The sequence below is a fragment of the Melitaea cinxia genome, chromosome 17 (assembly GCF_905220565.1).
Source record: "Melitaea cinxia chromosome 17, ilMelCinx1.1, whole genome shotgun sequence".
Classification (NCBI taxonomy): Eukaryota; Metazoa; Arthropoda; class Insecta; order Lepidoptera; family Nymphalidae; genus Melitaea; species Melitaea cinxia.
Genome location: NC_059410.1, coordinates 2294993 through 2319291, shown reverse-complemented (window position 1 = coordinate 2319291; position 24299 = coordinate 2294993). Strand labels below are relative to the sequence as shown.

The window sequence follows — 24299 nt, the reverse complement described above, 5'->3', positions numbered from 1 at the left end:
AATTATCAATAATAATTATCAATAATTATCAATAATATTAATACTAAATAAATCATCTATACCTAACCTTCAAGAATTAAATCAAAAATATTTTGCCGCAAGAAAACACATATCACGGAAGGCTTACTACTTTATAACTTACTAGCTGACCCTGCAAACGTTGTTTTGCCATATACTCGTATGTTATTAACCCCCCTTAGCACTATAACTTAGCTGTATGAAAAATAGATGTTGGCCGATTCTCAGACCTACCCGTTTCGGAGGAGTATTGTAACTAACATTGTGACACGAGAAGTTTATATATAATATTTTCACTGAATTTTTTGTTCAATCACAATAAAATATAGCCTATGTCACGCCTGAATAGTGTAGTTTTCTGTTAGTAAAAGAATTTTCGAGTTCGGATCAGTATTTGCGAAGATTACCCCCTACAAACAAATAAAGCTAGAAACTTTGCCTCTTTATAATATATAAAATAATAAATAATAAAAAAATTATATATATTTTTTATTATATAAAATAATAATAAAAAATAAAAATATATATTTTTTATTATATAAAATAATAATAAAAAATAAAAATAATAAAAAATAGATAAAAATAGTAATGTTTAAAAACACCAACAAATGTAAACAAGGGTTAGGCCAAGAAGCTTATTATAAGTTTCTTGGGTTAGGCTTAAGGGTCAATGTAGTACAATTTGGAATACTAATGACTATAAAGAGTAGTTTATGCCGTGTACGTGAACAACTGAACTGTATCATTTTAACCGACCGCAAATAAAAGTAGGAGGTTCTTAAGTCGTCTGTATTTTTAATCGTATTCAAAAAAAGAAGATGGTTCCCAATTCGACTGTATTTTTTATGTGTCCTTACTCAGAACTTACTTACCTCAGAAAATTTTATTGGGTTTAGCGATTTTAATGATTACTGTTGTTAATCAAAAGACAGCGTTTGTTGTGTGGTCCTATTTAAATCTGATCGAGATTTGACGAATACATTCTGAATTATCCCTAATAATGCGTATTTAATTAAGTTTTTTAAATCACATATTTTGATGATGTTCTTTACTTGATGATTTTATTACTAGTAGCTCGTAGATTTAAAATGAAGTTGTTTGATAAAGAACACGATTATATTTATATGAATAGATTACAAAATTAAAACTAAAAATAAGATTTTCTTTTTATTACACATTAAAAATTTATGATAATAACAAATCTGACAATATTTAAAATAATGACAGTAATTTTCGTAATCTCTTATAAATTAACTTTTTAAAATCTTTCGCGAACAAGAAGTCTAAATGATTAAATTGTTCGTAGGGTATCTTATGGACGTCAACAGCGTTGCCTAACTTGTCGTACAACTTACTGACGTCATCGGGATGAGCCAGCCAATCCGCTTCACTGTAGAACAACGATACTGGAGCGCTTATCAGGTCAAGCCGGTAACTCGAAGGCTCTGAATTACCATAACGTCGCATATTTTCCAATGAACCGTAATCGAATTTCTTGAAATCATTCGAAATTACGCTCTGTCCATAATGGGCTATTTGCTTAACCGACGCACCGGAAGGCGAGTGCCCGAACATAACCGGTAGATTCGTTACATTGAGTTGCCCCAAATCGAAACCAGCGATTAAAAATATAATATTGTTACACAAAATTTCTGCCACCGCTCCCTTACCGCACATTAAACGTTTTAAAATCCTCATCATTGTATTATCTGGTAGTAATTCGTAGATACCTAAAGCTTTAGTGAAACTATGTATAAGAGGGCCTCCTGGTGCTAAAAGCCTGACTATAGGAGATTTAGCGTTTCCCATAAATGCAACCGGTGACAAAGCAATCATTAAACTGATTTTGCTGTTATAGTGTGTTTTCTCTGAAGCCATCACAAAAAAGGCCGTCGTTCCTTGAGAATGACCGATAAATTTCAGGGTTTCCGAATTACTAACCTCAAGAGCGTAGTCTATCATTGCAGGCAGGTCGTAATAGCCTATTTCGTGCCAAGTGAAATCCCAGAAAACAGATTCGGATGCGTGATAGTCGACATGACGTCTCGAATGCTTGTTCCCGCGGGCATTACCCATCCAAACATCGTAACCTTCCCTTGATAATAAATAAGCAAGTCCGCTCTCGGGGCCTGCGATCACGTAATCGTCAGCACTGCCTAATAAACCATGCATCAAAAACACTACGGAACCGTTGTTTGGTATTCTATACATATTGAGAATGTAGCCATCCTCTGTTCGAACCGTATGCTCCTCCACAGGATATCCATACTTAGCTATGAGATCTTCAATATTCAGGTTAGCGTCTTCATTGTTTAATTCAGAATTGAATTCAGCGATGAAATTGTCTGTTATATCTATGACATTAGTTTGACTTATGAGAGTGGGAAACTTGTACCCATGGCGTAATATACTGGCGATGGCGATTGGAAACTTCGTGATAGTATCAACAGTGTTAGTTATGACTTCACCCGTTGCCCGAGCTGTGAACTGAACTATGGGTTGGTTCTTCCACGCGTCTATGAACAGCGAGGTGAATGCGGTCAACTGACCGTCGCATGATGCTAACAAAATCGATAATATAATGCGGCTAACGATCATTACACACAATCAACTGACACTAACCGTGACAGGCGACGAACTGAGCTCATCTCATGAGTTTGACCTTGGTGTATGTTTGATAGTTTTTTTTATATAATAGGATGTTGATGTGATATAAGGTATATTTCTTTTAAGATTTCGGAATTACCGCATTAGAATTCATGATGTACAATCGCGTGTCGTGGGTATTAATATTTATATATGTTATGACTAGCAATACCTGTGCGAATAATTCACACTTAATAAGTATAATAATTATCACTTTACAAAATTAAGTTTTTTTTTTACAAAAGCGATAAAAAATATTATTGTTGTTGTTGCCGGTAGAGCAAGCAATTATCTTTAAGATGATATATAATTTCTATAGAGTACTTGTGAGTTTTTTTCTAAAAAGGGAGGTAAACATCTTAAACCTTAGCATATTAATATATATGATACATTGTTTCCAATTTAACTATTTGTAACAACTATTCGGTTATAGTTCAATGGAGTAGTTATCTAGTAATGTGGATTTTTTTGTCTAGTCTTTAAGTTGTCTGTATATCGACGCATGTATGTTAGTGAGAATAAACGATTATTATTATTATTAAGTACGTTATCAGATATATTATATAGCTCGTATATTATGACAAAGTAAAATTTATAAAGGACTAGGAGATTTTTTGTTGCTTGCAACGTGATCTATAACACCTACAGAACCTTAATTTGAAGGAACGCAGTCAGGAGTCGGAGAGCCCTATATATTGTTAGTATACTTAAATAAATAAATGGGAGATTTGGTATATGGTAAGAGTTTTGAGGTAAATTAAAGATGCTATTTCTAAACTAAGCACTATTGAAATTATTTTTGCGGATCATCGATAATAAATAACCTTAATCTCAAAGATTAAATATTGTTATTAAACTTAATTATCAATGAATGAAAAATAAAAATCACAAAGGTAAATAATTAAAAAGTTTATTTGAAAACATATTAAAATACAATACCTAAAAAATATTATCTTCTTAATATAAAATACAAAATTAAAATTTTCTCAAATGACCATGTTTGCTGTAAAGTATCGGAAACGTCCGGCATTTAAAAAACTTTATAAATAGTTATAAAATCCGAAAAAGTCGTTTCAATAATTATTAACAAAACTTTCAAAGCTTTATTTATATATTCCCTCATTTCAAATGATATATATAATACGTACAAAATATATTCAAAAAGATAATCTCTTTTTTCATAAAATATATTTGTTAGTAACTGTAATTTAATTAATTTTCAAAACGGTTCCAATGCTGGACCAAATAACTTTCGTGTCATATCGAATTTGATTTCTAAAATCGTTGTCTATAAATGTAAAACCCACGGGCGCTCCACAACTTTGTAATTCTTTACAGTATTTTATAATTGCATCTCTTTCAGACGATTCTTCAATCAGGACAACAACCGCACTGCCTTGTAAAATAAAGTTCATGTGCTTTAACAAATCTTGCAAAGATTTTGTTTTGACGTACAATAAAACTGGACTTCTGAAGACCGTACATATCTTGTTTCCAATATGTGTTGTGCTGTTATTAGAGCATTTGAATACGATATCCAGTTTAGAACCTTCGATGTCTGCTCGAATAGTTCTGTTCGCTTTCCAAACGTTCAAATATCGATCAGTTTCATCCAATTTATTCCAACTGTTTCTTATTTCCAAGATTTCCTCTATTTCCTCTTCTAGTATGTCTGGTTCGTCTCCATAATTGAAAACTGATGAATAGAACGCCTGGGAAGCTACTGGAGGACCATCGAAACGACCAAAATCATTTATCCAAACAATGTTTGCTTTTATATTGAAGGCTATTTCGTTAGACTCGGCGACAGCGCTCGACCAAAGCGAAACGCCTAGAGTTTTAATTTCCGACATTAAAGATATTAGTTCCTTGTTTGTTCTGTAAACTTCTATTTTAATTGAACTGTTGCTGATTTTGTTAATGTTTTTTGAAAACTCGAAACGGTGAAAAGGTGAACTGACTGAGGAGCAGGATTTGATTATCGTCTTATCGACATCGGAAGCCGGTTCCTTTGTCTTCCATTCGACGCGTTCCTTGAACTGATCAAGGATATGTTCCTGGACGTATATTGTTTCAATATTCCATGGAAACTAAAAGAAAATAAAAAATGTTTATATTTTACTAGCTGCCCTGACAGAATTTATTCTAAATAAATGTAACTAATTTTAATTTTTTTTAAATTTGTTTTTAGCATTAAAACCTTCCGTGGGTCTTAAGGAACACACAAAAAATAAATAAGCTGAATTGGTCGAGCCATTCTCGAGTTATACGCTTAGCATTATTTATATATATATTTACTCCGATGTTAACTAACATTATAAATTAGGCTAAAAAACAATTATTTATAATATACCGCTTACCGCCAGTTTTAATTTTTTAACAATCAATTAAACAATTATAAAAAAGGAAACAAAATATCGGCCCGGTAGTGTAATGTGTATCTATAGAGGTGGGGCACAGTAGAACATATCCTGCTCAAAATCTGGAGCAGCCCGACTGGGGAAGTCCCTCAACCTTAGAGAAGATCACAGCCACACTGCGTATGTTAAATGGACTGGATGCATCCCCCTCCTCAAACAAGGTTGATTTAATTATCCCCTTAAAGGACATTGTTTACCATGTAGTTATCACTGGATATGCAATAGCATTATTATTACTTACTCGGCGTGTCGTGAGGAAGGTGTCTATGGCAGAGTCTATGTCTGCTTTCTCTGTGACGATTACCACACAACCAGAGCGTAACTCTGAAACAAACAAATCGTCAACCATTTAATTTAACAAAAAAAAAGTACTTAAACATTATATAGCCTATGTCCTTCTTCTATGCAAAACAAAAAGAATTTATCAAGTTAGTGCGATCAGTCAAACAATAAACAAACTTCAGTTTGATACTTACACAATCCTTAATCCTTATCCTTAATTCCTAATAATATTACAAATGTGATTGTAAGTTTGTTTGTTACGCTTTCACGCGAAAACTACTTAACCGATCATCATGAAACTTTGTACACATATTCTTGGAAGTATTAGAAGTAACATAGGACTTTTTATTTAAAAAATTCAATGCGAGCGAAGCCTTGGGTAAAGCTAGTATTATATTATATAATTTTTGGACATAAATAATACTAATTACCATAAATGAAACTCTCGAAGTGTTAAGGCCTGTAGATATAAACAATTACTCAATTGAGGTAGGGCACAGAAGGAAATTTCCTGCTCAAAATATGGAGCAGCCCGACTAGGGTAGTACCTCGACCTTAAAGAGGACTCAGAAAAATGGTAAATACTACTGCTTTCAAGCGGTGTTGTGTTCCTCATGTGACTAAGGTGACCAGAGCTGCTGGGGAGAGTCGAGGGTAGGGTCGGCAACACATTTGCGATGCTCCTAGTGTTGCAGGCGTCTATAGGCTACGGTAAACACTTACCATCAAGTGGGCCGTACGCTTGTTTGTCACCTTTATAGTATAAATAATTGTGATGTGTGTTGTGTTGTACTGCGTTTATTCGTAAATTTTATTGTTAGGAGTTTTTATCTATAACAAAACTAATAAAAGTTTGAAAGTTTCTTCTAAAAATACTTAGTAAAAATATGTGAAACAAAAATTTTTTAGATATTTTTTGAGCTAATCTTATGATGATACGGAAAATATTATCTGCACTTAAACTTACTAAAGTAAAACTAATCATTACAGTGAAAAACTTGCACAATCAGCTATCCAGAAGACAAAAGAGTGTACACACACACACACACACACACACACACAGACACACACACACACACATACACATCCACAGATACACACACACAGATACACGCACACAGAGATACACACACAACAACAGGCTAGCACTTACTCTCACTTCGCTTATATACTTAATAAAAATTCGTAAATATTAATTTTAAAAAATCTTATTTTAGTTTCTGTAACAGATTATGTAAATTGGGAAAAGAAAAGATTACAATAGTAATACATTCTAAAAAAGTACATAATATTATATCATTTGTCTCATTTGTATAATCACATATATATATCTTGTGTTGTTCAAGTAGCTATACTATACTCATTGTCTTTGTCTAAACCGACTTCAATTACGTAGACAAAAAAAAATTAACAAACGCACTTATCTTCACTAAGATTTTCGAGGGTTTCCCTCGATTTCTCTGAGATTCCATGATCAGATCTTGGTTTCCTTATCATGGTACCACACTGGGATTATCTCCAAATGATCAAAATCGGTTCACAAGCGACGAAGTTATCCCCGAACATACATAAAATACACACAAATATATATATATATATATATATATATATATATAAACGGCTAAATTGTGTAACCTCCTCCTTTTTTGAAGTCGGTTAAAAAATATATAGAGAAAAGATTTTGCACAACAGTGGTCCGTTTACGCTTGTAGGCTGAATAAGTTCAGTTCAGTATAAGTTATGCATTTTGTATATGTAATATAATCTCTCTACAAGAACCATTGATATTAAAAATAATTTTTATGCTTATTCTCAAATATATATTATTTCATTTATTCAAAACAGTTTATACAATACATTTATAGGGCATAGGCCCTTTCCCCATGTAGGAGAAGGATCAGAGCTTAATCCACCACGCTGCTCCAATGCGGGTTGACGGATATGTACCTTACTACGAGTAACGATCGCTATCAGGTGTACATGATAACAATTGGGACCGACGGCTTAACGTGCTCTCCGAGGCACGGTGGGGAGACCCACAAGGTACAAAAACCCATACCACGGCAAACATCTATAGCCAGCCAACACAACAGCCACAAACTAGTGCTGTGACCGTTGCGCAAACCCGTCGTCGTAATTAAACCTTACAAAATTATTATTAATCTTATATAAAACTAAAATTATCCAATAGCGTGCCGTAATCCTTATGGACTAAAACTCCTTATGGACTAAAGCTCCTTAAATAAATAAAACAAACACTATCTACCTTCAGTGAAGAACGCTCCATATTTGATATATTTGTTTATATCAGCAATTGTAACAAATACTAAATAAACATAATCTGTGAGTCTGAAAATGAAAAAAAAAAAAACATTGTGAGATATAATATAGCCTATCTGCGTTTTGAATAATTTTGTCTGTAATTATAGTAGCTAAATTATTACTGTGCTTTCTGCTACAAGAATTGTGGGTTTGATTACCGCCCCGAGTTTCGGTGTACGAAATATTTATTTATAGCCTTAATTTATACGTACACTTATATTAAAAAAAAGTGTATCAACAACAACAAAACAGGTAAACGGATCTATACATTACATATATTTATTAATTTATTTATACATATCACTACAGCCTATACAGTCCACAGCTGGACATAGGCCTTCACAAGTTCACGCCAAAAAATAGTGCGAACTCATGTGTTTTGCCCATATTCACCACGCTGGGCAGGCGAGTTAGTGACCGCAGGGCTGGCTTTGTCGCACCGACGACGCTGCTGCCCGTCTTCGGCCTGTGTATTTCAAAACCAGCAGTTGGATGGTTATCCCGCCACCGATCGGCTTTTTAAGTTCCAAGGTGGTAGCGGAACTGTGTTATCCCTTAGTCGCCTCTTACGACACCCACGGGGAGAGAGGGGGTAGCTTTATTCTTTAGTACCGTACCCACACAGTAGTTATTTATATATAATATGTATAAATCTTTTATATCATATAAATTGTGTAATGGATCTGAGTGTGGGTGTAATGTGTGTGTTGTTTGATGGTATGGATCAACAGGTAGACTATTTTTGAAGTGAAAATTTCTTTTGGCGCATCGCACATACATTTTTTTGTAGGTAGTAAGTTAAGCTGATCCATCACGCTCTGAGGCGAAAACCTCGATCAGGTGAACTCGGAATCGCCGAGCGTACCCGAGCGAGAAAGATACAGTCAGCTGCTCTTCGTTGTTGAGTCAAAGTGTTTAGTATATTCAATTAATTATATTTCTTCACAAATAAATGTATATATTGCACGTAAGTCCAGTTTGGAAATTCCCTGGACTGACCGAGAAACTCTTTTTGATTTTGCTTATTTCTCATGACAGGTGGTGATGGGTGGGTCTAGATGATGGTTACGGTTTGTGTATTAAAGTTTCTAAATAAAATAAAAATAAAAAACTTGCCGCACAATATATGTGCCACTAACTACACCCACATTGTTCACAGCAAATAGCTTATAAGATAAAAAAAAAACCATAATTACCCGACTTTATGGCAGAGTTCGACGAAGAGTGAGCATATGACAGCTGTGTGCTTTGTAGATATAATTATTAAAGGTATTTGATTTGATACAGCGATAAGGCCCAGTTGCGAAAGTGGAATGTCATCGTACATACATATTTCGATGTCTGTATCTGACAATTTTTTACAAAATTCATCATGTTTAAATTTTTAATTTTTAATTCATCATGTTTTTTTTTTAAATAATAACAAAAATCTGTAAATTATCTGTAAGTATACAACGTGCAATATACAAATTACTTGGTAAAATATTACATAGGGTATACCCCGAGTTTCTTGACATTGATTTGTTATTGTCTGATAAATAACTTTTTTATATTGAAGGGTAAGCTATAAAAACAAAACGATTCGAGCAATAGGTAAATGAAGTCAATTGACCTGAAGGTACAATTACGGTATTTTCGCGTAGTATCCTTGCTTTACGATATTACATACTAAAAGTCATGAAATAATGGTACAAATAGTATAATAACACTACGAAATCCAACACTGTTCGTGCCATACATGTTGTTATGCGAATTCAGACGGGAAAAAATAAAATATTGCAAATCTTGCGAATCCCGCAAGCGTAATGCCGCATTTGTAATCCCGTTAATTTTATACGGGATTGCGGATCCGTGGGATTGCATTCCCTAATCTATACACGAGTTAACAGAAATATGCGCAACTGTAATAATTGACTTTCAAATACAAAAACTATCATCAAAATCGGTACACCACGTAAAAAGTTGTGAGGCAAAATACATAAAATGTGTTTGTTCTTTTTGGTTGTGTAACCTTAAAAAAAAAACAAGTTGTAATAAGTCATACATTAATACTCACAACCAGATTCGTCTCTTTCCTCAAGAGAACTATGGTAGATTAAGTTTTGTACCAATAACTTAATTTCAACATCCCGTGTTTCGTCTATCGGTGTTCTTCTAAGAAGATAATCTAGCTGACATAATAAATTCATATTTTCTAGAACAAGTTCTGCTAAGTCCAAGAATTTTGCTGATAATTCACTTTTTGATAAATTGCTTGAACAACACTGCAAAGTTTCGACAGATGATAGAAATATTTTGTTGTTGCAGGCATCGTATTCAAATTCACCGCTGTCTTTACAGCTTAATGAATGGAATTCTTTGTTGATATATTCCTAAAAGTTTTATCACATTGTTGTTACAAATTAGTCAAATCATAATTTATACATAACTAACTTTAAAGTTTTTTTGAAAGAGTTACGAAAGTTTCTTGTTGTTTCTTCTTTTAATTTCGTTATAATTACATTTGTTCGACAGAATCTTCAGATATTTAAAATATCAAGGGAAGCTTTGCTAGGAACATTGATTACTAAGAGTTCCTTGAAAGAGAAATTTGGAAACAGATTTTTAATATCATATCAAAAATCGACCGCTCCAGCGGGGTTCAACCCTGCACCTCCGACTCAGCGTGTCGGTGCTCGTTCCATAGCTTTACTGGCTAGAGCCAGTAAAGCCAGAACGACGTACCTATTAGATCGAAAATTTTGATATAACGATTTTATATTCGGTTCTAAGCGACCGCGGATCCGTCTGTAGTGGTTATTATAGGTGGGTTTAGAATTCCTTCATGTGTGGGTAACACTAAAATAAATGGTACGAATTTTGAAATCGAGTTCATCTTATGATTATAATAATAAAATCCGAAAGCTTGAATAGGTTAAAATCAAAGCATAAATAATACTTAAATAACGTTAATAAAGTTATAAGATAATTTAATTATATTATATCAACTTACTTCAACTATTTCAATATCAAGTTGTAAATCACTGCACGACATGTTTCTGAAACATTAAAATATATTGATATATAAAACACCGATATAAAAATTAAACAAAATGCAAAACTCTTATAAGTTACATTTTATCATTATTACATTTTATTAAAACAACAACTTTGTTAACTTAATAGCTGATACGGAGGATTTGAAATTGAATAAAAAGAGACAAATCTAGGAAACTGAATTTTAAATGTAGGTACTTTAATAAGAAGCAGTTTTTTCTTTTATTTCTTTGATAATTCAGGAGGTAGTTCTCAAAATTGTTTTCATTCAACTTTCAAAATCTACAATTGTAAACTTTTGCTTATTGTTCTCCAGATATGTCTACTAAGAATCGGAACCAATTTATTTCATTTCAAGTCTAATAAATTTATTATGTAAATTCCTAAATAAGATCGATCGATCGATCGATTTGTCGAATCGAATGTTGTCGTCGCTGGAATTGTGAAAAAGTGGATATGAATATTTTTTAATTACCTTCTAAATGTTTTATCCAATTGAAACATCTAAAGGCCAGAGGCGAAACAACGAATTGAATTGATTTACTTGCGATTTTTTTTAATTGACAAATTTATCGATTTCCTATTCATTACATACATATACAGGTGTCCCAGAACTCAACGTCAAGCTGAAACGGGGTGACAGGATTGATTGTAACCATCATGAGACAAATCAGAAAAAAATCTATCCTATGCAGTTAATTATGGGCATTTAAGAAAAACCTAGAAATTTGGTCAAACTGTAACCATTTATCGGTTATTGTGGTCAATTTTTATTATTTTCGTTCATTTAAACTTTGAAACCGTAACCTTAAATAACATTTCTAGAACCACAGTCAACATTAATGACACAATTGCCCCAAGTTTTCTAGAATTAAGACTATTTGTTAAACTATGAATTTAAAATTTTCTAAATTTGTCGACTTTGAAAGCCCCTCCTTTAAAAATAACTCATCCCCAATTAGGGTTTCGAGGGTGGGCGTTAACAATGACAATTTTAGAGTGATCGAAAGCAAACCATCTAAGTAATCTGGTAGTTTTATAATATATTCATATTCTATACATTTTATATACATTTTATGAAAATCAATAACAGCTTTATTCAAATAAGCACTTTCGGATCGTCATTAGGCATAATTCCGTTACAAAAAAAAACCCCTAACCTATCTAATTTAAAAATTACACCGTTTATAGACATAGCACGTTACAAAAAAAAAAAAAAATCCTACACTATGTAATTTAAAAATTACACCGTTTATAGACATAGTTTTTTACTAAAAAAAAAATATAACCCTAGCCTAATTTAAAAATGACACCGTTTATAGACATAGTTTTGATATTAAAAAAAACCCTAACCTATCTAATTTAAAAATTACGCCGTTTATCGACGTAATTTTATAACAGCGAATAAATAAAAATAAAATATATTTAATTAAAAAACATAACATGAAACAAGGCTGTATGGTCTTAGACCTTTGCCTTTACAGTTATTTAAACAAAAACAATGAATTTTGCCTACATTGCTTTGGAGCGAAACGATAAGTGGCGCGCCATTTTTTTAACCGACTTCCAAAAAAGGAGGAGGTTCTCAATTCGACTGTATTTTTTTTTATGTATGTTACATCAGAACTTTTGACCGGGTGGACCGATTTCGACAAATTTTGTCTTAATCGAAAGATGGTGTATGCCAATCGGTCCCATTTAAATTTATTTGAGATCTAACAACTACTTTTCGAGCTATATCTAATAATGCGTTTTTACTTGACGCCTTTTTCGTCGACCTACGTTGTATTATACCGCATAACTTGTTACTGGATGTACCGATTTTGATAATTCTTTTTTTGTTGGAAAGAGGATATCCTTAATTTGGTACCATGATAAGGAAACCAGGATCTGATGATGGGATCCCAGAGAAATCGAGGGAAACTCTCGAAAATTCGCAATAACTTTTTACTGGATATACCGATTTTGATAATTTTTGATTTAATCGAAAGCTGATATTTATCATGTGGTCACATATAAATTTTATCGAGATCTGATAACTACTTTTTGAGTAATCTTTGATAACGCGTAGTTACTTGACTATATTTTCGTCGATCTACGTTGTATTACTCGTCGATGTAATTGAAGTCGGTTTTTTTTTTCGTTTGCGAGCAAACACAATTATTAAAGCATCTATATCTCAGTCATTAAGCATCAGTTGTATCGTTTGTTAAAAAACCGTGTGAAAACAATATCTTAACGTCTGAAATGTTTAATATCAAGTGCGAAATGTGAGTATAACATGTGAAAGCTACGGAACTAAGCATGGTTACCGCAAGTTGTATCGTTTGTTGATCTTAGAGTCGAGATCGTTGTTACGTACTCCTGAGCCGGAGCTAAAATAATTTCTTAATTCTCATCGATAATTAATAACCATAATCTCAAAGATTAAATACTATTATTAAAGTTATTTATCAATTGATGAAAAATAAAAATCACAATAGCACATAGTTACAAAGTTTATTTAAAAATATATTAAAAGACAACACTTAAAAAATGCCAATTTCTTAATATAAAATGAAAAATAAAAAACAAGCCCTCAAGTGACCTTGGTTCCTGTAAAGTACGTCCGAAAGGTCGGGCATTTAAAAAAAGTTGATAGGCCGCTATAAAATCCAAAGTTGTTTCATTGCAAAAAAAAACAAACTTCTAATAATCAAACACCGTAGGCAATTCGTGTGTTAAATTTTATTTCTTTATATTTTCGCTCATTTAAAACGATACATATAAAATATATTCAAAAAGATAATCTTATGTTATCATATAGGTATATTGATACACTACACACAACTCAAAAATTTAAACTATTTAAAAAAGAAGGTTAGTTAGCTTTAAGAAGAAGGAAACGCGGCTGAAACCACGGGGCCAGCTAGTAAAATATATTTGTTAGTGACTGTAAATTTAATTAATTTGCAAATATGGTTCAAATGCTGGACCAAATAACTTTCGTGTCATATCGAATTTGATTTCTAAAACCGTCGTCCATAGATGTAAAACCCACGGGCGCTCCACAACTTTGTAATATTTTACAGTATTTCATAATTGCATCACTTTCAGACGATTTTTCAACAAGGACAAAAACAGCACTGCTTTGTAAAATAAAGTTCATGTGCTTTAACAAATCTTGCAATGATTTTGTTTTGACGTATAATATAATTGGAATTCTGAAGACCGTACATATTTTGTTTCCTATATTTGTCGTGCTGTTATTAGAGCATTTGAATACGATATCCAGTTTAGAACCTTCGATGTCTGGTCGAATAGTTTTGGTCGCCTTCCAAACCTTCAAATATCGGTCAGTTTCATCCAATTTATTCCAACTGTTTCTTATTTTCAAGATTTCCTCTATTTCCTGTTCTAGTGTGTCTGGTTCATCTCCATAATTGAAGACTGACGAATAGAACGCTTGGGACGCTACTGGAGGACCATCGAAACGACCAAAATCATTTATCCAAACAATGTTTGCTTTTATATTGAAGGCTATTTCGTTAGACTCGGCGACATCGCTCGACCAAAGCGAAACGCCTAGAGTTTTAATTTCCGACATAAAAGATATTAGTTCCTTATTTGTTCTGTAAGCTTCAATTATGATTGAATTGTTGCTGATTTTTTTTATGTTTCCTGCAAACTCGAAACGGTGAAAAGATGAACTGACTGAGGAGCAGGATTTGATTATTGTTTTGTCGACATCGGAAGCCGGTTCCTTTGTCTTCCATTCGATGCGTTCTTTGAACTGATCAAGGATACATTCCTGGACGTATATTGTTTCAATATTCCATGGAAACTAAAAGAAAATAAAAAATATTTATATTTTTCTAGCTGCTCGGACAGACTTCGTTCCGTCAAAAGAAAATAGTAAAAACTAAATAAATGAAACAAATTTTAATGTTTTTAAAAATTTGTTTTTAGCATTAAAACCTTCCGTGGGCCTTAAGGAACATACAAAAAATAAATAAGCTGAATTGGTCGAGCCATTCTCGAGTTATACGCTTAGCGACATTCATTTTTATATTTACTCCGATGTTAACTAACATTATAAATTAGGCTAAAAAACAATTATTTATAATATACCGCTTACCGCCAGTTTTAATTTTTTAACAATCATTTTAAATAATTATAAAAAAGGAAAGAAAATGTCGGCCCAGTAGTGTAGTGTGTGTATCTATAGAGGTGGGTACAGTGGGCACAGCAGAACATATCCTGCTCAAAATCTGGAGCAGCCCGACTGGGAAAGTCCCTCAACCTTAGAGAAGATCACAGCCACACTGCGTATGTTAAATGGACCAGATACACCCCCCTCCCCAAACTTCAAGGTTGATTTAATTATCCCCTTAAAGGACATTTTTACCATGGAGTTATCACTGGATATGCAATAGTATTGTTACGACCACACAAAGAAACTAGCGCCATCTAGCGGCAACCATTGAAACCACACAAAGACAGCGATAGCATGAAACTCTCTACTCAATACTAGATGGCGTTAGAGGAACTATTGTGGAACTATATAGAAGTATAGTCTCGAAAACCGGGTACATGCGCGAACTTTCCAGAATGGTCTGGGCCTCGTCTCGGCCGATATAAATAGCAGCAGCGAGGCGAGCGAGGCAGTTCAGTTTGAGCGATCTTCAAGGCGACTTCAAGAGTGAAAACTAGTGATCAAGAGTGGTACCAGCGAAACCTACGACAGTGGCTACGACTTAGGACATCGTTAGTGCTTAGTGTTTGAACCTAGTGCTTTGTGTTGGACCTAGTGCTAGTGAATAAGGTCTCGAAAAGAGTCAGCAGGTTTTTCTCTCCAAATCCTTCGAACCCTAACACGTAACAGTCTTAATATAACTTACTCGGCGTGTCGCATGTAGGAAGGTGTCTATGGCAGAGTCTATGTCTGCTTTCTCTGTGACGATCCCCACACAACCAGAGCGTAACTCTGAAATGAACAAATCGTCAACCATTTAATAAAAAAAAAGTACTTAAATATTATAAAGCCTATGTCCTTCCTCTTATGCAAAACAAAAAGAATTTAAGAAGTGAATTTAAGAAGTGCGATGAATCAAACAATAAACAAACTTCAGTTTGATACTTACACAGTATAATATAATTTTTAGAACATAATTATAATACTAATGACCATAAATAAGACTCTCGAAGTGTTAAGGCCAGTAGAAATAAACAAGAAGCGCTTTGTACGTATGAAGGGTATATCAACTAGTTAGGGATGAAAGCCTGCAGTACGTCTGTAAGTCCGATGGAAGAAAGGAGATGGGGGTATGAGCTCGTGCAGCTCCAGGGCACACTCCCCAAAGTACAATCTGTCAAAGACCGTTAGACTGGCAACTTTTCTTCGGTGAGCTAGAGTGTGAAGAGACTCCACCAATCCGGCGTTATCGATTAGCCGCTTGGCTCTGCGTCATATATATTATTGAATTTATACAAAACAGTTTATACAATAAAATTACAATTACGCTTCAGCATTTAATATCCCGCTGGGCATAGGACTCTTTCCCTATGTAGGAGAAGGATCAGAGCTTAATCCACCACGCTGCTCCAATGCGGGTTGACGGATATATACCTTACTATGAGTAACGATCGCTATCAGGTGTGCATGATAACATTTGGGACCGACGGCTTAACGTGCTCTCTGAGGCACGGTGGAGTGACCCACAAGCACTGCACAAACACCGAGACCAAGGTAAACACCTATATGGCCAATACAAATGTTTGTCATGTGCGAGGATCGAACCCGCAACTACACAGCAGCCTATTGCAGTCCACTGCTGGACATAGGTCTCCACAAGTTCGAGCCAAAAATGGCGTTAACTTATGTGTGTTGCCCATAGTCATCACGCTGAGCAGGCGAGTTGGTGACCGCAGGGCTGCCCTTGTCGCACTGAAGACGCTGCTGCCCGTCTTTGACCTGTGTATTTCAAAGCCAGCAGTTGGATGGTTATGCCGCCATCGGTCGGCTTTATAAGTACCAAGGTGATAGTGGAACCTTGTTATCCCTTAGTCGCCTCTTACGACACCCACGGGAAGAGAGGGGTGGCTATATTCTCGAATACCGTAGTCACACAGCAAATGCGTCGTCGTAATTAAACATTACAAAATTATTATTAATCTTACATAAAACTAAAATTATCCTATGGAGTGCCGTAGTCCTTATGGACTAAAGCTCCTTAAATAAAGAAAAAAAAACACTATCTACCTTCAGTGAAAAACGCTTCATATTTGAGATGTCTGTTTATATCAGCATTTGGAACAAATAATAAATAAACGTAATCTGTGAGTCTGAAAATGAAATAAAAAACATTGAGAGATATAATATAACCTATCTGCATTTTAAATAATTTTGTTTATGTTAATAGTAGCTAAATTATTACTCTGCTTTCTGCTACAAGAATTGTAGGTTTGACTCCCGCCCTGAGTTTCGGTGTATGAAATATTTATTTATAGCTTTAACGTACAATTATAACAAAAAAAGTGTATCAACAACAACATAATAGGAAAACGGATCTGTACGTTACATATATTTATTAATTTATTTATACATAATATGTACAAATCTTTTATATCATATAAATTGTGTAATGGATGCGAGTGTAATGTGTTTCTATTTTTATTCTTTTTTATTTTTATGTTTTTCATATTTTCGCAGGTAGTAAGTTAGGCTGATCTATCACGCTCTGAAGTGAAAGGCTCGATCGGGTGAACTCGGAACCGCCGAGTGTACCCGAGCGAGAAAGATACAGACAGCTGCTCTTCGCTGTTGTAACGCTATATTTAGTATATTCAATTAATCCTATTTGTTCCGAAATCAATGTATATATTGCACGCAAGCCCAATTTGGAAATTTCCTTGACTGACCGAAAAACTATTTGTTTTGCTTAGTTTTGATGCCCGGGGGGGTCTTAATGGTGGTTACGTAAGCAATATTTACTTATTATAAGCTGCCCGGACAGACTTCGTTCTGTTAAGTTAATAGTAAAAAAAAATTCAATTTTTTTTAGTATTACCTTCCGTGGGCCCAAAAAAAATTAGCCGAATTGGTCGAGCCATTCTCGAGTTATGCGCTTAGCAACATTCATTTTTATTTATAAAGATTTCTAAATTTAAAATATACATACAGTCGTAAGCATAGGTAGTAGGATTTTGCTAACTTTTGCTGACAAGAGATGGGGTTACAAATGACTAAAATTCTGCTTACGTAATACTTGAATAACCACTTAACTGAATGTATATGATTAAATTCTCGCAAATAAGGCATTATGAGACTTATGAATTTGAATATATTAGATAGGTACTAGAATGTTTAGCGGTATACTCCCATATTCAACATCTAATGAGGCCACAATCTTATTCAGACTCATAAGCCTCATTTGACTGTCTAGTTAGAATGATGTCACGACGGGGCTGGCATGTATTTGTGTATAAAAGTTTCTAAATAAAATAAAATAAGATTAAAAACCATAATTACCCAACTAAATGGCAGAATACGACGAAGAGTGAGCATATGACAGCTGTGTGCTTTGTAGAAGTAATTGTTAAAGGCAGTTGATTTGATGCAGCGATAAGGCCCAGGTTCGAAAGTGGAATGTCATCGTACATGCATATTTTGATGTCTGTATCTGACAATTTTTTACAAAATTCATCATGTTTTAGTAAAGTTATTAATGATAATCATAATGAAACGTAGCGAAACACATATCACATTTTAAAACATACTTTCTGAAAAATAAGCTTCATGAACTAATGACTCTTTGTTCAATTTCAATCTACAAGTAATAAAATGAGACCATCGTCGTCTCAAAGTAAAGTGTATTCGTATTGTTAGGAATAATAATGATTATTTAATTGACTTTGGTATAATTAAGGTCAAAGATGATTTATTTCTCAAAAGAATACAATTCACTTACATGAGAAATTACGAACACTCAAATTAAACAAATTTATATGTTGGGTACATCGCAATACAATATATAAACAATTCATAGTTAAGGCAACAAACAAACAATATGTAGAGCAGTATTAAAATATCTATACTAGGGAATGCAATCCAGCACCTAAAACGACTAGGATTGTAAAATATTTTAGAATTATTAGTCCACAAAATTATTTTCTAAGTCAGTAAATGAAACAATAGAATTTACTTATAAAAAACAATTAGTATAATTATATTTTGATCAAAAATAATGACAACAATCTAAATTATGTTATGTAAAATTAAAGTCTGAAAATAATATTAATAAGATTTGGGCTTTTGCTTCTGAAATTGCTTTCGTAGTGTACATAAAGTATTTTTTTATGTCACTAGGTCGGCAAACAAGCGTACGGCTCACCTGATGGTAGGCGATTTCCGTAGCTTATAGACACCTGCAACACCAGAAGCATCGAAAGCGCGTTGCCGACCCAATCTCCAATCCCCCCAGGAGCTCTGGTCACCTTACTCACCAACAGGAACACAATACTGCTTGAAAACAGTATTATTTTTCTGTGATCTTTTGTAAGGTCGAGGTACTACCCCAGTCGGGCTGCTCCATATTTTGAGCAGGAAATTCCTGCTGTGCCCTACCTCAGTTGCAATTTAAGGTTTCATCTTTTACGTTTGATCGTATTTTACTGCACATGTTAGCCAGCAGCTGAAAATGGTTGTGAATGACGAATGACTTAACAAAGTTGTAACTCATAACGACCGGGATAGTAAAATACAGGAAATTTGTATAATACGTGCAGTATACAAATTCACTTCAGTCTATGGCAGTTCACTGCTGGTCGGCCTCCCCAAATTCGTACCAGACATCCTGGTTTTCCGTAATCCTCATCTAGCCTACACCGGCAATCTTACGTATCGGTCCCACGGGCCGGAGGACGTCCCACGCTGCGTTTGCCAAGACGCGGTCTCCACTCCAGGACCCGTCTACTCCATTGGCCATTGATCCTACGACATGACCAGCCACTGCCACTTCAACTTGCTAATTCTACGGGCTATGTCGGTTACTTTCGTTCTCTCGCGGATAGTCTCATTTCTAATTCTATCTTTGAGAGAGACCCCAAGCATAGCCCGTGCCATTGCACGTTGAGCGATATTAAACTTGTGGACCAGTCCCTTCGTCAGTGTCCACGTCTCGGCTCCGCATGTTAACACAGACAGGACGCATTGCTCGAAGACTTTTGTCTTCAAGCATTGCGGAATCTTCGAAGTGAAGACTCGACGAAGTCTGCCAAACGCCGCCCAGTCCAACCGAATCCTCCTGTAGGCCTCCTTCTCGAAGTTGTTGCGTCCTAGTTGGATCATATGGCCTAGGTAAATATAATCCTGAACAACTTCGAGAAGGGTACCAATACTGGTCTACGGTATGACTTGGTTGTTAAACATAACTTTCGTTTTATCCAAGTTCATACAGAGACCGACACGCTGGGTGGACTCGTTTTGGCCAGCCACCATCTTGTCTAACTCATCCAACGTCTCCGCAAAGATGACAATATCGTCGGCGAAACGAAGGTGAGAGATGAATTCACCGTTGACGTTAATGCCACGTTCTCCCCAATATAAGGTCTTAAAGACATCCTCCAGCGCAGTGGTAAACAGTTTCGATGATATTACTTATCCCTGTCTTACCCCACGCCGGAGGGGAATAGGTCCTGTTCTCTGGTCTTGGACACGAACGCTCATCGTCGCCGTGTCGTACATAGATTTCAGTTTTCGTTATATCGCCAGTCGATATGACATCTCTGCAGAGAGTCCAGGACAGCCCAGGTCTCGACAGAGTCGAAGGCTTTCTCGTAGTCCGCAAATGCCATACACAGCGGTTGATTATATTCTTCCGTCTTTTGGATAATCTGCCGAACAGTATGGATGTGGTCCACGATGCTGTAACCATTTTGAAACCCAGCCTGCTCTGGTGGTTGGAATTCGTTCGTAACAACCCTCGAAAACAACGTGGCTCAGAAGTGAGATCGGTCTGTAATTCTTCAACAGAGACTTATCGGCTCTCTTAAAGAATAGCACCACCACTCTCCTGGACCACGCCTCCGGCGTGGTACCTCGGTGGATGACGGCGTTAAAGAGTCTTGCCAAGGTTTTTGGAACAAGTCGCCCTGCGGCTTTAAGGAGCTCGGATTTCGGTGTGCAAATATTAGTTAAATGTAACATAAATAGTTCATTTTAATTTATAAATTGTTAAAAAACGAAATAAATTATGTCAATAATAAAAAAACATATATGAATTTGAATTAATTAATAACAAAATCCATGTCACATATGGTCATTTAAGTAGTCATTAACATTATATTATAATTTATTTAACAGAAATTCATAAAAGACCTTCTTGAATACTATCAGTGGTAAATCCTTATAAGAGCCTGGTATTTTACTGTATATTCGAATAAACATACAGTAAGCATTCTTTTTATATATGGCCAACTTTTGCATTGTCATATGTATATAGCTTGTCTTTACGTCGAGAATTGGTCCGAAGTACACTGTCATAAGTTTTAAACAAATATATGTTTTGCTCTACAAATATCCCTATTTCGTAAATGTATAAGAAGGGTTAGCAATAAAAACAAAACGATTCGAGCAATAAATGAAGTCAATTGACCTGAAGGTACAATTACGGTATTTTTGCGTAGTATCCTTGCTTTACGATACTGCATACTACAAGTCATGAAACATTGGTATAAATAGTATAATTACACTACGAAATCCAACACTATTCGTGATGTACATGTTGCTATGCGAATTCAAGCTGGAAAAAATAAAATCTTGCAAATCTTGCGAATCCCGCAGGTGTAATGCCGCATTTGTAATCCCGTTAATTTTATACGAGGTTGCGGATCCGTGAGATTGCATTCCCTAATTTATACACAAGTTAACAGAAATATGTGCAACTGTAATAATTGACTTTCAAATACAAAAACTATCATCAAAATTGGTACACCCCGTAAAAAGTTGTGAGGTAATATAAAATTTGTTTGTTTGGGCAATGCTCTAGACTAGTAAAAACCGAATCATGGGGTTTTTGGGGGTGGAGGGCAGAGGGTGTAGGGGAAGCTATACAAGGTAACACTGCCATACTTCGAAACCCCATGGTTATGGAGATCAATGGTTAAAGTTTTGAGATTAGAGGAAGAATTTAAAGCTGTTATAATACCTTTGAGCTCCACATCTGATTTCACCTTAGCTCTGGCGCTATGGGGAGTGCCACCCATGCGCCGTTTCGCAACTTTATAAGTCATTTTCGAACAGGAGTACATAAAAACGATCTCGACTCCAAGATCAACAAACGATACAACTTGCGGTAACCATGCTTAGTTCTGTAGCTTTCAGATGTTATATTCACATTTTGCACTTGATATTAACATTTCAGACGTTAAGTTATTGTTTTCACACGGTTTTTTAACAAACGATACAACTGATGTTTGACTGAGTTATAGATGCTTTAAAAAAAAAATGGCGCGCCACTTATCGTTTCGCTCCAAAGCAATGTAAACATAAATTCATTATTTTTGTTTAAATAACTGTAAAGGCAAAGGTCTAAGACCATACAGCCTTGTTTCATGTTATGTTTTTTTATTAAATATATTTTATTTTTATTTACTCTTATAAAATTACGTCGATAAACGGTGTAATTTTTAAATTAGGTAGGTTAGGGTTATTTTTTTTTAGTAACAAAACTACTATAAACGGTGTAATTTTTAAATTAGGTAGGTTAGGGTTATTTTTTTAGCAACAAAACTATGTCTATAAACGGTGTAATTTTTAAATTAGATAGGTTAGGGTTTTTTTGTAATAGAATTATGCCTATAACCGGCCCCTTACTGAAGTCAGATAGATTATGGTATTTTTTTTTATTCATGTCATGTTTTTCACTTTACTATATTTTTTATTTATTTATTTATTGTCACATAAAATGAAGTAAAATATTGAGTATTTTTCGTATATAACAGTAAATAAATAAAAATAAAATATATTTAAGTAAAAAACATAACATGAAACAAGGCTGTATGGTCTTAGACCTTTGCCTTTACAGTTATTTAAACAAAAACAATGAATTTATCCTTACATTGTTTTGGAGCGAAACGATAAGTGGCCTGTCATTTTTTATTAAAACATTTATTTCTCAGTTGTTAAACATTAGTTGTATCGTTTGTTAAAAAACCGTGTGGAAACGTTAAATTAACGTGTGAAATGTTAAAATCTTGTGCGAAATATGAAAATAACATGTGAAAACTACGGAACGGAGCATGAGTAACGTAAGTTGTATCGTTTGTTGATCTTGGAGTCGAGATCGTTTTTATTTTAAAAATAAGTTATGAAATGTGAAAATAACGTGTGAAATGTGAAAATAACGTGTGAAAGCTACGAAATTCTTCTTCTAACCTAAAAACTTTAACCATGGATATCTCCATAACTATGGGGTTTCAAAGTGTGACAGTGGTACCAGGGGTAGCGTTCCCCACCCTCCACGCCCCCTTCCCCCCACGGTCCCGAAATTCGGTTTTTCCTAATCTAAAGCTTTACCTTTGTTTTTTCTTTTTGGATCAATAAACTAAAAAAAAAATCAAGTTGTAATAATTTGTACATACATTAATACTCACAATCAGATTCGTCTCTTTCCTCGAGAGAACTGTGGTAGATTAAGTTTTGTACCAATAACTTAATTTCAACATTCCGTGTTTCCTCTATCGGTGTTCCTCTTAGAAGATAATCTAGTTGACATAATAAATTCATATTTTCTAGAATAACTTCTGCTAAATCCAAGAATTTTGCTGATAATTCACTTTTTGATAAATTGCTTGAACGATACTGCAAAGTTTCGACAGATGATAGAAATATTTTGTTGTTGCAGGCATCGTATTCAAATTCACCGCTGTCTTTACAGCTTAATGAATGGAATTCTTTGTTGGTGTATTCCTAAAAGTTTAATTACATTGTTATTATAAATAAGTCAAATCATAATTTATACATTTTAACTAACTTTAAAACAAAACAGTTTTTTTGAAAGAGTTACGAAAGTTTCTTCTTTTAATTCCGTTATAATTACATTTGTTCGACAGAACCCTGAGATATTTAAAATATCAAGGGAAGCTTTGCTAGGAACATTGATTACTAAGAGTTCCCTGAAAGGGAAATTTTGAAACAGATTTTTAATATCATATCATAAATCGACCGCTCCAGCGGGGATCGAACCTGCATCTCCGACTCACCGTGACCACCGCTCTAGCCAATTAAGCTATGGAACGATGTACCCGTTAGATCGAAATTTTTGATATGATGTTTTATATTGGGTTCTAAGCGACCACGGTACCGTTTATAGTGGTTACTATAGATGAGTTTAAAATTCCCTCATGTGTAGGTAACACTAAAATAAAATTCACGAATTTTGAAACACAGTTCATCTTATGATTATACGATAATATCAGAAAGCCTGAATAGGTTTAAATACTTGAATAACGTAAATAAAGTTATAAGATAATTTAATTATTATGTCAACTTACTTCAAATATTTCAAAATTGATTTGTAAATCACTGGATGACAT

The 24299-nt window shown here is 34.4% G+C and overlaps 3 protein-coding genes across 3 annotated transcripts; all 3 read right to left on the bottom strand.

Annotated features, from left to right (window-relative positions):
- Positions 1-1172: 1172 nt before the first annotated feature.
- Positions 1173-2616, bottom strand: LOC123661682 (lipase 3-like). The gene has a single exon (XM_045596635.1). It carries the CDS (start codon positions 2614-2616, stop codon positions 1231-1233), a length of 1386 nt encoding a protein of 461 aa, XP_045452591.1. The 3' UTR covers positions 1173-1230.
- Positions 2617-3872: 1256 nt separating this feature from the next.
- LOC123661790 lies at positions 3873-10722 on the bottom strand. The gene is made up of 6 exons (XM_045596730.1): positions 10681-10722; positions 9745-10060; positions 8885-9035; positions 7633-7715; positions 5326-5408; positions 3873-4754 (listed from the first exon to the last, which is right to left on the bottom strand). Exons 1-6 carry the CDS (start codon positions 10720-10722, stop codon positions 3873-3875), a joined length of 1557 nt encoding a protein of 518 aa, XP_045452686.1.
- Positions 10723-13686: 2964 nt separating this feature from the next.
- On the bottom strand, positions 13687-24299 carry LOC123661788. Its single transcript, XM_045596727.1, has 6 exons — positions 24258-24299; positions 23358-23673; positions 18235-18385; positions 16966-17048; positions 15605-15690; positions 13687-14547 (listed from the first exon to the last, which is right to left on the bottom strand). The coding sequence occupies exons 1-6, from the start codon at positions 24297-24299 to the stop codon at positions 13687-13689; spliced, it is 1539 nt and encodes a 512-aa protein (XP_045452683.1).

Bases quoted from the DNA above. Each gene is read 5' to 3' on its own strand.
- LOC123661682 (XM_045596635.1), bottom strand. From the start codon at position 2,616: ATGATCGTTAGCCGCATTATATTATCGATTTTGTTAGCATCATGCGAC.
- LOC123661790 (XM_045596730.1), bottom strand. From the start codon at position 10,722: ATGTCGTGCAGTGATTTACAACTTGATATTGAAATAGTTGAA. The intron at 9,036-9,744 runs GTGAGTATTAAT...AAAAATTGTCAG, and splicing joins GGAAAGAGACGAATCTGGTT to ATACAGACATCGAAATATGT. The intron at 7,716-8,884 runs GTAATTATGGTT...TTTCATTTTCAG, and splicing joins GAACTCTGCCATAAAGTCGG to ACTCACAGATTATGTTTATT.
- LOC123661788 (XM_045596727.1), bottom strand. From the start codon at position 24,299: ATGTCATCCAGTGATTTACAAATCAATTTTGAAATATTTGAA. The intron at 18,386-23,357 runs GTGAGTATTAAT...AAAAATTGTCAG, and splicing joins GGAAAGAGACGAATCTGATT to ATACAGACATCAAAATATGC. The intron at 15,691-16,965 runs GTAGATAGTGTT...TGTTCATTTCAG, and splicing joins TGAAGCGTTTTTCACTGAAG to AGTTACGCTCTGGTTGTGTG.